A 17724-nucleotide genomic window follows, 5' to 3' on the forward strand; every position below is an offset into this window, starting at 1 on the left:
GATGGCTTGCCGGATAAGTAAAATGAGGAAACTGGACCCCCCCCCCCCCCACCAGTCTAATCCAATGGGGTGCAGTTACACAGGGAGAGACGATAGGGGGCGGTATTTTCCCAATAGAGCTCAGAGAGAGTTTGCAGCACTAGCGTGAGGCTCGATTGATGAATATGAATTCAAATTGCTAATAAATTAAAAAAAAATAATACAAACAAACGCTATATAGCGTTGCTGGCATTCAACTGCCGGCATGAACTAATGACATAAAGCGTCCGTGGCACTCAAAGTGTTAATGGTCTCATCTTGTGAAGAACTCACATTTCCAGTGCTTGTACACATGCATTTGGGTCTCTAATGGACCTACTGATACTCAGACTGTGATACAACTTAGAAACTGTGCCTTTAAATTAGTCATTTGGAATCCCATCTTTATGTGACGTCACACGAAAAAGTTCATTGCGATGCTTGCTCCTAACATTTCTCTTTTCTACCTAAAAAGTGTAACCTGAAATATCGTTTTGACATAAATTGCAGCAAGTTTGATATGATATTGCTGGATTTTGAGTCGTATTCGGCAACGCCTAGTTTGACAGTTTGATCTGAAATTAGTAGATACAATAATTATTGTTTTTTTCTGCCAAAAAAAAAACCCTCAAAGACCTATTTAACTTGTTGAAAAGGACTACAATATTTTGACAAACAGTTTCTAGGCCATCAGACTTGTGAACAGCTCCCCCAACAAGCCCGTCCTCCCCCCACATCACTGACTGACTGAAGTGTGAACGCTACACAGACACTCTGACTGCTGCCGTGACTTCACTGTCACCTCCACTACCATCATTTGCAACATTTGCAACAATGCATAGTGCACTTTTATCTCCTTCTACCACTACACTGTGAACTCAACGTGCAATACTGTCACTCGTGCCTTATTCCTCTACTTTATCCTTTTTTTTTTTTTTTTTTTTTTTTTTTTTTTATTATTGCAAAACAAAAAATTATTAAAAGTCAGTACTCAACACACAATGCATAATGAAACTTTCAGTAAAGGTGGTTATAATATATGCAAGTACAGAAACAGGATAAAACAAAAATAGTCTATAATAACATTTTAGCCGTATACAGTGTATATCCAGCGAAATTACAATTATATAAATGTTAGTATTTAATATACCCCTAATACCTATTTTCTAAAACCCTACACACATATGCTCCAGCTCAAACCCCCCCCTCCCAGACCCCCTCTTGGATAGTACCTCCATTATCCCTCACTCCTAACCAGACACCACCATTATAAGCTAGCTTTTATTCTCTCCACCACTTCTAACCACATTGACATTTTGGATTCATTGAGCCCCAGAATTCTTGCTGTAGATATTTCTTGATATATCACATCAAGATATGTAAGAAACCACACTTTTCGGCACATTTTTTCCGGTTGAAACCAACGTGAAGCGATCAGTTTTTTAGCTACTGTGATACCCGATAAAACCAATCTTTTTAGTTGTGGATTCACTGCAAACTCAAAAACATCATTCAATAGTAATACCGCGGGGTGTACAGGTATATTCCAAAATACGAGTGTTGATAATTGTTGGGATACATCTTTCCAGAATGCCTTAACTGGTGGGCAGTCCCAATACATGTGCATAAATGTTCCTTCGTCCCCATTTGTACATTGGGAGCATTTGGAGTCTTGTATAAGCCCCATTTTGCACAGCCTTATAGGAGTCAAGTATGTCCTGTGAATATAGTTCAGATTGATTTGTTGATGATCCGGGTTCCTTGATGTAAGTCGGACATTTGCCCAGGCTCCTTGCCAATCAAAGTCATATTCCAGGTCTGGTATATCCCTCCTCCAGACAGTGTCTATTTGAAGGGTTTCATACGAGGACGTTAGTAATTGATAATAAAAACTTGATACAAAACCTCCCAATGTATCTCTTTCATAGAAAAATTTGTGGTATCTGTGGTGTTCAATTGGTACTAGTAATGGAACACCGTGAGATCTCATACAAAGTCGTAACTGTATGTAAAAAAGCCATGTGGACTCGGTGAGGTTAAACTTTATACATATTTCGACATAACTACAGAGGCCCTTGTTATTAAAAATATCCCCTAATGTGTGTATGCCTTTCTCTTCCCATATAGGGAATCTTATAGGTCGCTTTCCCATTAAGAGTGCATTGTTATTGAATATGGGAGTGTGATTATGCCATTCTTGAGGTTTAGGATATTTCTTTTGTGTTTCCCGCCATGTTCTGATTGCATGGGTAATTATTGGGCCAAATTCTCGCTCACAATGCTTGATTGAAAGTTTAGTGTGTGCTGTTAAACAAACAACACAAACGCAAAAGCGTGCTCACACTGATGAAAAAAGAACATGTGGACTTGGCTTTATTAAGCGAAACGCACATTTTAGAGGAAGACATAAATACGTTAGCGGATAACATATACCATAATATTAGTCACTCTTCTTTTGTTACGAGAACTAGAGGGGTAGCCATAGTCGTCAGACGCAAATTAAATATCGAATTGAAAGGGGTATGGTCGGATGCTGAGGGGCGCATAACTATAGCTAGGATTATACACAATAACAGGAAAATTGCATTAGCAGCGGTATATGCCCCAAATTTGTACGAAGTGGGTTTCTTCACTTCACTAACCGAAGAAATGTTAAACCATCCCGAATACTCATATATAATAGGTGCGGATTTTAATGCCATTTGGAACCCAAGGATGGACAAAACTTACCTTACCTTTTCCAGCGAACAAAAAAATTCATCTAAAGCATTAAAAGATTGGTCGAAATCAACAGGGGTAACTGATTTATGGCGTTCACTTAACCCCATGACCCGCAAGTACTCCTGTCGTTCATCGAGACACAACACACTATCCAGAATTGATTACGTCTTTGCATCCCCGAGAATATTTGATAAATATGAAGTGGAAATGACACCCAATGCGCTATCAGACCACTGCTACTTAATCCTGAAAGCAACATTTGGTACACTATCTTCCCGGGCCCCAAGATGGCGTTTTAATTCTATGCTGCTTAACAACAATGAATTCATTACACAAATTAAAGAAGCCCTCGCAATATTCCTACGGGATAATACTAACTCGGTGCAAGATCCCAGAATATTATGGATGTCGGTAAAGACTATGATTAAGGATTTCTCGGATAGATTTTCCTCCATATTGCGCAAAAATCAAAACACAAAACTATCTGAAATGGAAACGCTTTACTCAACGCTTTTTAATTCTTTAAAATACAACAACTCTACTAGACTAGAAAACCAAGTAAACATTCTAAAGACAGAGATCAAAGCAATATACAGACAAAAATCGGAATTGCAAATACGCAGCACAAGACAACAGCAGTACTTCCAAGGCTCTAAACCTAGTCACCTATTAGCCATGCGACTAAGAATTAATGCAAAATTTGCAGATATAACTGCCATTAGGAAACAACAAGCTCTAGTAACAGAACCCAAAATAATAAACGATACATTCAAAGAATTCTACTCCGATTTATATAATTCAGAAACGACCTTTGATCAAGACAAATTAGACACATATCTTAATCAAATTACTCTCCCTAAAATTACGGAGGAAGACGCTAAACAGTTAGAAGTACCGATCACATTAGAAGAACTCAAGGAGGCCATATTTGGAATGAAAAACGGCAAGGCTCCGGGAATTGACGGTATCCCATCAGAAATGTACATTTCTTGCTGGAACATATTTGGACCCTTATTACTAAATATGATCTTATACTCAGTCAAAGAGGGAAGTTTCCATAAACACCAAAATACCGCACTCATTTCAGTTCTTCACAAAAAAGACAAAGACCCCACTGAGTGCGGTAGTTACCGTCCTTTAAGCCTCCTTGGAACCGATGTCAAACTGTACTCTAAGATATTAGCCATCAGATTGCAAAAGCATATGACGTCTTTAGTCCATCCGGACCAAACAGGCTTCATAAAAGGTCGTCTGATCAATGATAACATAAGGCGAATACTGCACGTACTAGATGCTGACAAAGAGGACAACACACCTAAGGCGATACTATCCCTGGATGCTATGAAAGCATTTGACAGGTTAGAATGGTCGTTTCTATGGGCAGTATTAGAAAGGATGGGGTTAGGAAAAGGATTCATTGATATGATTAAAGTACTATACAAGGACCCATCGGCCAGGATTACAACAGGCACATTCATCTCCGATATCTTTCCGGTATCACGCTCAGCCAGACAGGGTTGCCCTCTTAGTCCCGGACTATTCGATCTATCATTAGAACCTTTAGCACAATTTATAAGACAATCCCAACACATAGAACCAATAGTAATCAAGGGCACACATCTTAAAATTTGTTTATATGCGGACGACGTAATATTGTTCATGCAAAACCCCAACAACACGTTGCCGCATATACTCAAGTTGATAGAAAACTTTGGTGATTTATCGGGATTTAAAATAAATTGGCCTAAGTCGGCGTTTCTTCCTCTTAACACCAGTGCAAAAAAAGACACAACCCTCCCAGGTGCGATACCTATGGTCAAACATTTCAGATGCTTGGGTGTGGAAATATTTCCCACCATAAGACAAACGGTGAAGCACAATTACACAAAAATACAGAACAAAATCAAAGACGACCTGGACAGGTGGGCAAAACATAAAAACTCAGTACAGGCAAGGGTATCAATAGTTAAGATGGATGTATTACCAAGAATCAATTTCTTCAGCTCAATGCTTCCGTTACCTCCTCCAGAGGGCTACTGGAAAAGATTACAAACCTCCACATACAAATTTATTTGGAATAACAAACCACCTCGCATAAAAAGATCCACCGCACAGAGAAATAAAGCAGACGGTGGCATGGCAGTCCCAGATTTTTTACAATATTTTAAGGCCTTCACTTTTTTTTTTTTTTGATCCACTTTTTCTCCCATTTTCTATATTTTCTCCCATCCCAATTTCGTATCATCCAATTCAACCCTCCCCTGTCACGAACGCTGTTTCTTGCCTCCCACAAGCCGGCTGCAGTGAGGACTAAGTCATACATAGCACAAGTCCCCTCCGGTACTTGAGGTAACAGCAGTCGCATCTTTTCACCTGCGCAGCTCGACCTCTCAGTGTCGAGGAGTAACGCGTGGGAGGCTCACGCTGCCCCCGACACTTCCTGATTCTACTGCGCAGGCGCACCAACCGACTTGTAGGAGTCGCTTGTTCACAACGTTCGATCCCCACCCTTCAGTTTTTCCCTCCCCGTAATACGGCCAATGTGTATTACTGCGGACGACCAGCCAAACTGAAAAACAATGTGGAGAGCTGGATTCGAACACGCGAATCCTAGCGTCTCCACACTGGTGGCGAGTGCCTTAGACCACTACACCACCTAGCCGCCTTTAAGGCCTTCACTTTAAGACCAGTGAAGATATGGTCTGATCCCCAGGCTTTGGTATCTTGGAGAGAATTAGAAGGAAACATGGTAGCCCCACAGAGACTGGAAGACATAGCACACACTAAACTTTCTACTTTATCTTTTTAAAGATATTTTAGCATGAAACATTTTCTAAACATTTTAATCTTGATTTACGTCTATATTTTGGGATTTTGTGTGAAGGGTGGACTAGAAAAGTAAGATTTGTATTGTATGGTAGCCACGTAGCCGCCCACAAAATGATGCACTTTAAAAGTCCAAGCATGTCTGTCTATCTATCTACTGTATCTATCTATCTATCTATCTATCTATCTATCTATCTATCTATCTATCTATCTATCTATCTATCTATCTATCTATCTATCTATCTATCTATCTATCTATCTATCTATCTATCTATCTATCTATCTATCTATCTATCTATCTATCTATCGTCGAGGTTCCATGGTAACCGGCTGCATTCCATGTGCAGGCCAACCTTGAGAGTTATCTCTCTCTGTCGAGGGAGGGAGGGCCAGGAACTCCTACACTACATGTGACAGACTCACTGGACAAACGGGAGCTTCTTAGGTGAACTGCTGGACAGCTAACTGGACCCCACCGGTCTGTGTGGCACGATGTCTAAAGGACTCATTGAGTCGAGTCGAGAGTATACTCTGCTGTCTTTTAAAGAAATAGTTTCCGCATCAACTGCTCTGTTATTCTTAATACGTTTGCATAATTAACCCTTTCACTGCCACACGACAGAAGGTTAACCCTGTACTATCACACTACCGACGTTAACCTTCTGTAGTGTGGCAGTGAAAGGGGTATAACCTGCTGTCGTGTGGCAGTGAAAGGGTTAACCTGTGTATTGTCGCAGTGAAAGGGTTAACCGTTTGGTAGTGCGGCAGTGAAAGGGTTAAACTATAAAATAAATCTGGGCGCTCCAGTAGCACGCGAAGCGGTCGCCCCCAGGTTCGATTCCCCGACCCGGTGGCCATGTGCCGCATGACTTCCCCTCTCCTCCTCCCGTTTCACCCTCTCTCCTCTATCGGTCCTGCGTGGCCAAAAGGTCCTGCGTTGACTAAAAAAGCTGAAAATGCTATAAAAAAAAATATTAAAAAAAAAACTATAAAAGAAATCCACATCTCAATAGAACTAAATGATTCGTCGCAACGGATCCCCCTCTTTTCAAGGAGGACCTGAGCACAGTCGGGATCCCCCGGCAGTTTAAAAGTTAAAACCCAGTTCAAAAACACCGGTTCTCAACCTCTTTCCCTCGCAGGTCCGGAGAGAGCTGCCGGCCCTTCACCGTCGCTCGCTTCAAAGACGAGGCCGCGCCGCGGGAAGACCCCCTCGCCGAGTCGGCGAGCGCCGACACCACGTCCGACTACCACTCGGCCACCTCCTCCGACTGCGGCTCCGCCGTGTCCAGCGACGCGGAGGAGGAGGGGAAAGAGAAAGGAGGAGGAGAACGGAAGGAGGAGTCCAAGAAGGAGGCGCTGGGGGGCGGCGTGGCGCCGTACACAGTGACAATGGTTCCTAGGAACCCGCGGGAGACGATGAGGAATTCACAGGGAGAGTTGCTGCGTAAACCCAAATTCGCCTGTAATCTGGTATGTGTGCTTACTGACGCTGATGTTTAATCAACCCTGTTAACTCTTGTGTTGTCTCTTGTGTTGTCTCTTGTGTTGTCTCTTGTGTTGTCTCTTGTCTTGTCTCTTGTGTTGTCTCTTGTGTTAACTCTTGTGTTGTCTCTTGTGTTGTCTCTTGTGTTGTCTCTTGTGTTGTCTCTTGTGTTGTCTCTTGTGTTGTCTCTTGTGTTGTCTCTTGTCTTGTCTCTTGTGTTGTCTCTTGTGTTGTCTCTTGTGTTAACTCTTGTGTTGTCTCTTGTGTTGTCTCTTGTGTTGTCTCTTGTGTTAACTCTTGTCTTGTCTCTTGTGTTGTCTCTTGTGTTGTCTCTTGTGTTAACTCTTGTGTTGTGTCTTGTGTTGTCTCTTGTGTTGTCTCTTGTGTTGTCTCTTGTGTTGTCTCTTGTGTTGTCTCTTGTGTTGTCTCTTGTGTTGTCTCTTGTCTTGTCTCTTGTGTTGTCTCTTGTGTTGTCTCTTGTGTTGTCTCTTGTCTTGTCTCTTGTGTTGTCTCTTGTGTTGTCTCTTGTGTTGTCTCTTGTGTTAACTCTTGTGTTGTCTCTTGTGTTGTCTCTTGTGTTAACTCTTGTGTTGTCTCTTGTGTTGTCTCTTGTGTTGTCTCTTGTGTTGTCTCTTGTGTTGTCTCTTGTGTTGTCTCTTGTGTTAACTCTTGTGTTGTCTCTTGTGTTGTCTCTTGTGTTGTCTCTTGTGTTAACTCTTGTGTTAACTCTTGTGTTGTCTCTTGTGTTAACTCTTGTGTTGTCTCTTGTGTTGTCTCTTGTGTTGTCTCTTGTGTTGTCTCTTGTGTTGTCTCTTGTGTTAACTCTTGTGTTGTCTCTTGTGTTAACTCTTGTGTTAACTATTGTGTTGTCTCTTGTGTTGTCTCTTGTGTTAACTCTTGTGTTGTCTCTTGTGTTGTCTCTTGTGTTAACTCTTGTGTTGTCTCTTGTGTTGTCTCTTGTGTTAACTCTTGTGTTGTCTCTTGTGTTAACTCTTGTGTTGTCTCTTGTGTTGTCTCTTGTGTTAACTCTTGTGTTGTCTCTTGTGTTAACTCTTGTGTTGTCTCTTGTGTTAACTCTTGTGTTTTCTCTTGTGTTGTCTCTTGTGTTAACTCTTGTGTTAACTCTTGTGTTGTCTCTTGTGTTAACTCTTGTGTTGTCTCTTGTGTTGTCTCTTGTGTTAACTCTTGTGTTGTCTCTTGTGTTAACTCTTGTGTTGTCTCTTGTGTTGTGTCTTGTGTTAACTCTTGTGTTAACTCTTGTGTTAACTCTTGTGTTGTCTCTTGTGTTAACTCTTGTGTTGTCTCTTGTGTTAACTCTTGTGTTAACTCTTGTGTTGTCTCTTGTGTTAACTCTTGTGTTAACTCTTGTGTTAACTCTTGTGTTGTCTCTTGTGTTAACTCTTGTGTTAACTCTTGTGTTGTCTCTTGTGTTGTCTCTTGTGTTGTCTCTTGTGTTGTCTCTTGTCTTGTCTCTTGTGTTGTCTCTTGTGTTGTCTCTTTTGTTGTCTCTTGTGTTAACTCTTGTGTTGTCTCTTGTGTTGTCTCTTGTGTTGTCTCTTGTGTTGTCTCTTGTGTTAACTCTTGTGTTGTCTCTTGTGTTGTCTCTTGTGTTGTCTCTTGTGTTGTCTCTTGTGTTGTCTCTTGTGTTGTCTCTTGTGTTGTCTCTTGTGTTGTCTCTTGTGTTGTCTCTTGTGTTGTCTCTTGTGTTGTCTCTTGTGTTAACTCTTGTGTTGTCTCTTGTGTTGTCTCTTGTGTTAACTCTTGTGTTAACTCTTGTGTTGTCTCTTGTGTTGTCTCTTGTGTTAACTCTTGTGTTAACTCTTGTGTTGTCTCTTGTGTTGTCTCTTGTGTTGTCTCTTGTGTTGTCTCTTGTCTTGTCTCTTGTGTTAACTCTTGTGTTGTCTCTTGTGTTAACTCTTGTGTTGTCTCTTGTGTTGTCTCTTGTGTTGTCTCTTGTGTTGTCTCTTGTGTTAACTCTTGTGTTAACTCTTGTTCTGTATCGTATCGCTCTCGCTCGGCATCGCTCTCTGCACTATCTCGCATACGTGCACGCGCACTGAATAAAGACCACAATGTACCTTTAATCCCAATATTCGTCTGACCACACCCCTATCAGCTTACCCATATAAGCAGGGGTGGGGCCACCCACTCTCCTCCTTCTCGCTTTCACCACAAGGAAGAAGTGCCTCGGTAGATCCCCACACTTGACACCATGATGGAAGAAAGGTTTAGGAGCAGCTTTGGGAAACAAGGATACGTTGACATCATATCTTTATTTTCTCTCTCACTATTTTCGAGAAAATACGGCGATATTGTCTTCGTACTGGAGTGTCTGGAAGATGATGATCATTCTAAAAACCCTCCACCGGTTTTCGTATTGGGAGCACGCCGCTGCATGCTTCTCAACTGCAGTTCCTTGCTGTGTTTGTTGGGGTGAAACCTGTCAGGCCACAGCTGAACTGTCGGACATGCCGCTGTTGTGAGAAGCGGTGCGTTCCAGGTTGGGTGAGTAGTGTTTGCTGGCGGGCTCCACTTGTCTGTTAGTGCTATGGGGGCTACTTGACAAAGTTTATGGAAACCGGCCCCAGGCTAGGGTCCTTTGTTTAGCCACCTAGGCGACAGAAGGCCTTGGTCTGAAGACCATTATAGTTTTAACTAGTGGGCCGCGACCATTGACACTGGTGATCCCTGTGTGTTCTGGACGAGTGGATTCTCTCTGTCACCGTGTTAAGGCCCCATCTTTCATATCCAAATGAGAGTATTCCTTCACGAGGGGATATGTGCATGTAATGTGCGATAGCGGCAGATTCATGTTCAAAGTCAGCTACACAGGCCAGTTGGTACTGTGCTGATTCCGTCGGATGTGGTAAAGTCACCGTTGTGAAGCGGTGTTGACATCTTGTTTTCTCTTTTCTCTTAAAAAGTGAGGAGAGGTTCAGAACGGCGGCCTGTCTGGGTGAGTGTTATGTCATTGTTTACATGTTCATAGCTTACGGTTAGCCAGTCAGCTGTTAACTGCTGCGTTAGCCTGCTGGATCGCTGCGTGGCCTGCTTAGGGCCTACTATTAGCCAGTCAGCTGTTAGCTGCGGGGCTAGCATGTCGTGGTCGCTAGGTAACGTTAGCTTGCTGCTATGGGCCATGGCTGGCGCGGGGTAGCTTAGCTTCTCGCGCGCCGCCGTGAGCTCGCTTCTGATCGCGTGCGTCGTTAGATCGGCGTCTCGCGAGCAGAAGCAGTAGCACCCGAACGGTTGGCGCGGCCGTTAGCTTGAGGCTATTCTGTTGAACGTGCTTTGATTTTAACATGTTTTACACTCTTGACCACGACGTCATCCTTGACAGGGGATGTTTCGTCGACCCTGCCCTGAGCCAGGACGGCAAGGTTGCATCAACAGGGGACTGTAGTGCGGGTTGGGGCGGTGACGCTGCCCAGTTCGGACAACACAGGAGCGGCTGTGTTCCTACGGGTCTGTGACTGCACTTCGCTGATCTGCGTTCCGGGTAGGAACGGGGTTGACCAGACCTCATAACACGTCTTCTGGTTTTACTTTGCTAAATGTATTGTGAATAACGGTGTTTTTCCCAAAACGTGTGTTGCTACAATGCATTTAGGATACGTTGCGGGTTATGTGTGAGCTGTTTTTGTCACTGGCAGTTAGCTTCTCCGTGCAAACGGGATGTAATGATCTGGTTGTTGTGTGAGAAACACGGCCGTGTACTCACAACTAAGGTAACTAACCTATGAAGCTATGCTTGGTGACAAGTGAGTAAAAGAATGTTCTTTCTCAGACTGTAATGACAATGAACAGTGTGTTCACACATTAACAGGTTTTCCTGTTTTAACTGGCCGTATTGAGGGTAAAATAGGAGGATTGTGTTTCCCCCCCGGTTCCCTGGGGACTTTTTCATCCTCCTATCAGACATGTTTGTGCACTATTTGTGTCTTTTGTGTGGTAGGGATGCGATGTAACTCTTAGCTTGATTGCTGAGGTTGTGCTAAATCTGCTGGAGAAACTTATTTCCTAAAGGGAAATTGGTTTGGTTGCTGTCATGTGTGCTTAGCAAGGCCTGTGGTCGATACTAATCAAGAATGATGTATTCTCTCATTGTGAAAAAAACGGCGTTACTCTGTTGAGTGTTTTTGCCATTTTTTGTAGGTGATGATGGGTTGTGTGTGTCATGTGACCTACAACTGGGTTGTACTGGCCACAGAAGCACATGTGTATGTTGGACCGGGGCTCTTAGAGCCCTCTCTATTCTGTGTTTTTCCTTAGTAAAAATCAGATAGCAGGTTAGCTCATGCGCTGTGTGGAGCTGTGAAACGCTTCATAGAGCTGACTATGACTGTGTCATATTCTCTTTTTGTCGTTACATCGTATCATGGGTGTGGGGTCGTAAAGGGGTGTACTGGTAACCTTTCCTCTCCCCATTGTTCTGTCGGTCAGGGGTACACCCCCTGTCCTTCAAGGTTCCCGTCACGTGGCGGTTCGGCACGTTACGGGGGGGGGGGGGGGGGGGAGTTCCTGGTCCCACGGCCTGGTATATTGGGCGTGTGCACCGCAGGAATTCCCCCGCCATAGAGTACGTCACCGTGCGCGTCTCTGTTGGTAGGACTTCCGTGTGCTGTTCAGGTCCATGTGATGGATCTGTTTTCAGGGGGGGTGGTCAGGGCTCCTCCTCACCAAGCGCCTATTCAGGCCTTCTGTGAGTTCGGACTCCTTCTTCCATGTGAGGAAGCCTCCATCAGAGTACAGAGCCTTCCTCCTCAGATTGTCAAAGTGAGTGGACCCTCTAGAAGGGTCCTTTTCTATTGTATGTATATTCGTTCAATTCGTTTATTGAGTGTGTATGGGTTCAGTGCCTCTTCCCCGGAGGCCCTAAAACCAGTTTTTTACATGGCTCAAGGTGCAATATATTCTTTTCAATCTGTACAGCTCGCGTGGGAAGTCTCTCTGGGGATCCCCGTCTCTTTCCTATGGGAGGGTGGTGGGATGTAAAAATGTGAACATTTTTTACCCCGGCTGTGTAGACTGGGATACATACTGTTGATGCTTCCTTCTTTCTATTCCAGAAGTGTTGGAGTTAGGGAGTGTCACACCCCTCTTGTCGTTCCCCTGGGCGCCTTGGGGATTCAATGACGGGTCTAATTAGCCTGTTCATTGATGGGGGTGTGTCCCGACGCACGTATAGTGCTAGCTCGCTGTAAACAGGCGATTGACTGGCACGCCTTGGTTGCTTGTGGTTGAAACAGCGTTTTTATAAAGCAACTGAGATGGGGGTTTTTCCTCTTCCGACGACCACATCCCATGACCTGGGTGGGTTGTCGACGGATTCTCGTTCATGTCTGGGGGATGATGACGGGATGGATCTGAACATATGTGGTGGGGTCTCACGCCCTTGGGGTGGGCCACCAGGCGCGGTTCGTCCGAACGTCTGGGTGGCGCCTTCTTTTCATGTTAAGATCAACACGCATATCTGCCCTTCTCCTGGAGTAGGCATGTCGGCGTGGTTAGGGCACGGGACTGGTTCTGGTCACGCTGGTCCAGATCAGTTGAACCCGTTGTCCGCCGGGGATGCAGATCTGCTGTTCTGGTACCCTGAGGGACTTGGGCTTTTTTCAGGGGGAAAAATGCCAGGTCGGTCTGGGTGTCACAGGGTTAAGCGCTATGGAGACCCTGGTTGGGTATGTTTTTACTCAGCACTGTCGTCATGGCTTACAGCCATGCCATTCTGTACGCGCTCGATCTCGTCGGATCTCGGCCGCTACACAGGTTGGTCCTGGTTAGTACTTGGTTGGGAGACCGCCGGGGAATACCAGGTACGGTGTGCTTAGGGGCTGGTTCTCCGTTATTTTTCGCTCCTCTCTCACGCATGGCGAAGAGGGGCCTGTGGGGGTGGTTTTTTGACCTCCTCTGGTGACCCTGTGCTTCCCGTACCGCCAGGCCCGGTCCGAAGTGATGTTTGCGACCCGTAGGCCTGGGTTAACCCTTTTTGGAAACTGAAACACTTGTACTGCGGTATAGCCGGTGTATACCCGCAGGTGTGTTTTGGAGTTTTTTCTTGAGGGGTTATAGGAACAACCACCGCATTGGGTAACACCGAGGTGGTTGATTCCCTGGTGTGTTGGAGCAGTGTCAACTCCCGGGTTCACCGTTTGAGGGTGCCCCTGCATCATGACGTCTGCCAATCGTGTCAGCCTTCTCTGCCTCGACCCCTCTGGGTGGGGGTTTTTAAATGGAGGCTTGGTCATGCAACACCGCCAGCTTACGCTCCTTCCGCCGGAGCGGCTGTGTTCAGCTGTCCCCTCTGGCGCCTGTCTCGTCCGCAGTCTCCAGGCTAGGGTTAACAGCCTGTTGCCTGGTTTTTCCCCGGTGCGCTGCCTGCTTCCGTTGGTTAACCTTTTTTGTGTGCTTACGGCCATGCTGACTGCCTGTTCTGCAGGGTCAGTGTGCCAGGCGGTGTACTATTGGGGGGACAGGGCCCGCTCGGCTTACGGCCATACCAACCTGAACACGCTCGATCTCGTCCGATCTCGGAAGCTAAGCAGGTTCTGGCCTGGTTAGTACTTGGATGGGATTCCGCCTGGGAATACCAGGTGCAGTAACTGAGGGGCCTTTGTCCGAATACGCTGGCGATGTGGGGGGCGGGGCACTACGTGCCCACCTGGTGGGGTCTTGATGCTGGCATCATGGACTTCTCCGGGCCCCCATTCTAGGGAGTCCAGTCCTTTTGGTGGGTCTGGGTCTTCCTTCGTGCTCCGCTGCTACGGCCTTGCCACGGGGTTGGGTTTGCCCTTGACCCCGTGATTCTGGGGGCAGTAACGAGGTTGTTCCTCCGTTCGTTCCCGGGTGGCATGCGGGTTGTGCGTGTGTGTAGTCGTGGGGTCAAGCCACGGTCTGCTCACCCTGTGCGTTGAGTTGCTTGAGTGCCTCTTCGCACGGTCGGGTCCGTCGCCCTCCCGTGAAGCCCCTAATAGGGGGGGTGCCCGCCATTAGGGTGGGTCGGGGGGGCTCGGCCCTCCCTGTTCTGATGGTTTGTGGGGGGCTGTCAGCGGGGTGTATTTGTCGGCCGTTGGCTCTCGCTCGGCCTCCCTTGTGCAGAGAGCGATGCCGAGCGTCGCGATACTAACAGAACTTGGTTATAGTCATAACCTAACGTTCTGTTAGTATCGCGACGCTCGGCATCCGACGCCGCTGCAGCCTTTGACCTCGCCTTGTGGCGAAAGCTTGGGAAGGAGGAGAGTGGGTGGCCCCACCCCTGCTTATATGGGTAAGCTGATAGGGGTGTGGTCAGACGAATATTGGGATTAAAGGTACATTGTGGTCTTTATTCAGTGCGCGTGCACGTATGCGAGATAGTGCAGAGAGCGATGCCGAGCGTCGCGATACTAACAGAACTTGGTTATAGTCATAACCTAACGTTTTAACTCTTGTGTTAACTCTTGTGTTAACTCTTGTGTTAACTCTTGTCTTGTCTCTTGTGTTGTCTCTTGTGTTAACTCTTGTGTTGTCTCTTGTGTTAACTCTTGTGTTGTCTCTTGTGTTAACTCTTGTGTTGTCTCTTGTGTTAACTCTTGTGTTAACTCTTGTGTTGTCTCTTGTGTTGTCTCTTGTGTTGTCTCTTGTGTTAACTCTTGTGTTAACTCTTGTGTTAACTCTTGTATTGTCTCTTGTGTTGTCTCTTGTGTTAACTTTTGTGTTGTCTCTTGTTTTAACTCTTGTGTTGTCTCTTGTGTTAACTCTTGTGTTGTCTCTTGTGTTAACTCTTGTGTTAACTCTTGTGTTGTCTCTTGTATTAACTCTTGTGTTAACTCTTGTGTTAACTCTTGTGTTGTCTCTTGTGTTGTCTCTTGTGTTAACTCTTGTGTTAACTCTTGTGTTAACTCTAGGGGTGCACCGATATGAAAATTGGCCACCGATACCGATACCGATTGTTCAACTAACACAATCGGCCGATACCGATACCGATACCGATAATTGTGGCAAAAAATAAGTATTTTTATTTTTTTTTAATTTTTTTTTTAATTTTTTTTTAAAAATTTTTTGAATTTTTTTAATGAAACTACTGTATATTTGTATGTGTGTTTGTATTTGTAGGCCTCTTTACTTACTTAAAAAAGGAAACATCAAGAAATATGTTTATGGTATCACTGATCCCTCTCCCAGTATCGTCTGGCGGCCTGCAGAGGGATACTATTTTCTCAACCAGAGCTTTCAACCAATGCAATGGAACCATTCTGGCGGCCTGCAGCGGGATACTATTCTCTCAACCAGAGCTTTCAACCAATGCAATGGAACCATTTTGATTGACAGTCGATTCGGCCAATTACGCCACACCGCTAGCACCCACCTCCTGCTTACCACCAAGCGAATATTCATTTTTCTACTTCGGGGCATGCCGCCATTGATCTGCTTGTGAGAATGCGAGTCAAACTCAGAACCACAACAAGCTAATAAGTTAGCTGCCCGGCAGTGCCCGCCGACCAGCGCGCTCCACAGGATGGCCAAACGAGACACAATGATTTTACTGCAACAAATGTTATAATAAAACAAAGCCTTTCTATACATTTGTCTGGTTGAAAACTTTATTAACAGATTGCAGAATGTGTAGTTGGGTACGGAATGAGCAACGGAATGTAACCGAGCTATGCACGGCTTGCTTGCTATCTTCGGGTAAATACTATGCTGATGTAATTGAACGTGTAACTAACTATAATAACGTTAATGCCACAAAACGAATGTTTGTGTCATTTTAACAGCAGATACTTTCTTAAATGCCATCCTCCCGACAGAGCGGTGTTGATGGGGAGCTCTGATGGATTCGCTTGGTTGTGTTATTACATTAGCATTGAACAGCTAACCGAAAGCTAGGGTTAACTAATGTTAAAGGTTTAGCCATAACGTTACGTTGGCTAAAGTTGGGGCTATTCTTAATCCAGTAATAATGGCTGCAGACCTGCAAGCAAAGTACAGCAAGTTGGCAAAGGAGTATTCCAACGTAAATCACATTTTCACCAGTAACGTTAGTCGTCTGCCTCCCGGCTATGAACGGACTCGGAGTAATGCCTTGCTGCTATGGGTAATAATAATATGCTGATGTTATTGTCCGTGTAACACTAACTATATAACGTTAATGCCACAAAACGAATGCCTTGTTAATCATAAATAGTAACTTTGATGCAGTAGCTTGTGTGTGTGTGGGGCGGACGGCGGGCGTTGTGCAGGTAGGTCGCGAGTGAATTTTTTTTTTTGTCTTGACGCTACACAAATGGATGGTTAGTTATCGGCGACTGCTATCGGCACATTTGAGCTTATCGGCCGATAGGCCGATAGCAGTCAACAAGGCACTTATCGGCCGATACCGATACCCGACCGATATATCGGTGCACCCCTAGTTAACTCTTGTGTTGTCTCTTGTGTTGTCTCTTGTGTTGTCTCTTGTGTTAACTCTTGTGTTGTCTCTTGTGTTAACTCTTGTGTTGTCTCTTGTGTTAACTCTTGTGTTAACTCTTGTGTTGTCTCTTGTGTTGTCTCGTGTTGTCTCTTGTGTCGTCTCTTGTGTCGTCTCTTGTGTTAACTCTTGTGTTGCCTCTTGTGTTGTCTCTTGTGTTGTCTCTTGTGTTGTCTCTTGTCTTGTCTCTTGTGTTGTCTCTTGTGTTAACTCTTGTGTTGTCTCTTGTGTTGTCTCTTGTGTTGTCTCTTGTGTTGTCTCTTGTCTTGTCTCTTGTGTTGTCTCTTGTGTTAACTCTTGTGTTGTCTCTTGTGTTGTCTCTTGTGTTGTCTCTTGTGTTAACTCTTGTGTTAACTCTTGTCTTGTCTCTTGTGTTGTCTCTTGTGTTAACTCTTGTGTTAACTCTTGTGTTGTCTCTTGTGTTGTCTCTTGTGTTAACTCTTGTGTTGTCTCTTGTGTTGTCTCTTGTGTTAACTCTTGTGTTGTCTCTTGTGTTAACTCTTGTCTCTTGTGTTGTGTCTTGTGTTAACTCTTGTCTTGTCTCTTGTGTTAACTCTTGTGTTAACTCTTGTCTTGTCTCTTGTGTTGTCTCTTGTGTTAACTCTTGTGTTAACTCTTGTGTTGTCTCTTGTGTTGTCTCTTGTGTTAACTCTTGTGTTAACTCTTGTGTTGTCTCTTGTGTTGTCTCTTGTGTTGTCTCTTGTGTTAACTCTTGTGTTGTTTCTTGTGTTAACTCTTGTGTTGTCTCTTGTGTTGTCTCTTGTGTTAACTCTTGTCTTGTCTCTTGTGTTGTCTCTTGTGTTAACTCTTGTGTTGTCTTTTGTGTTAACTCTTGTCTTGTCTCTTGTGTTGTCTCTTGTGTTAACTCTTGTGTTGTCTCTTGTGTTGTCTCTTGTGGTGTCTCTTGTGTTGTCTCTTGTGTTGTCTCTTGTGTTAACTCTTGTGTTAACTCTTGTGTTGTCTCTTGTGTTAACTCTTGTCTTGTCTCTTGTGTTGTCTCTTGTGTTGTCTCTTGTGTTAACTCTTGTGTTAACTCTTGTGTTGTCTCTTGTGTTAACTCTTGTGTTGTCTCTTGTGTTTATCTTGTGTTAACTCTTGTGTTGTCTCTTGTGTTGTCTCTTGTGTTGTCTCTTGTGTTGTCTCTTGTGTTGTCTCTTGTTTTAACTCTTGTGTAGGGATGGGAATTGATAGGATTTTATCGATACGATTCCATTATCGATTCTGC

General features: G+C 44.6%; 1 protein-coding gene across 1 annotated transcript in view; it reads left to right on the plus strand.

Moving 5' to 3' along the window:
* Positions 1-17724, plus strand: part of LOC311224134 (uncharacterized protein) — a 46941-nt gene that overhangs the window by 20046 nt on the left and 9171 nt on the right. Inside the window, exon 4 of the mRNA XM_084308988.1 lies at positions 6708-7038. Within this exon, the coding sequence (XP_084165114.1) occupies positions 6708-7038 (331 nt within the window). The remainder of the gene's footprint in view (positions 1-6707; positions 7039-17724) is intronic.

This window comes from Notolepis coatsorum (genome assembly GCF_963971535.1).
Source record: "Notolepis coatsorum genome assembly, chromosome: 2".
NCBI lineage: Eukaryota > Metazoa > Chordata > Actinopteri > Aulopiformes > Paralepididae > Notolepis > Notolepis coatsorum.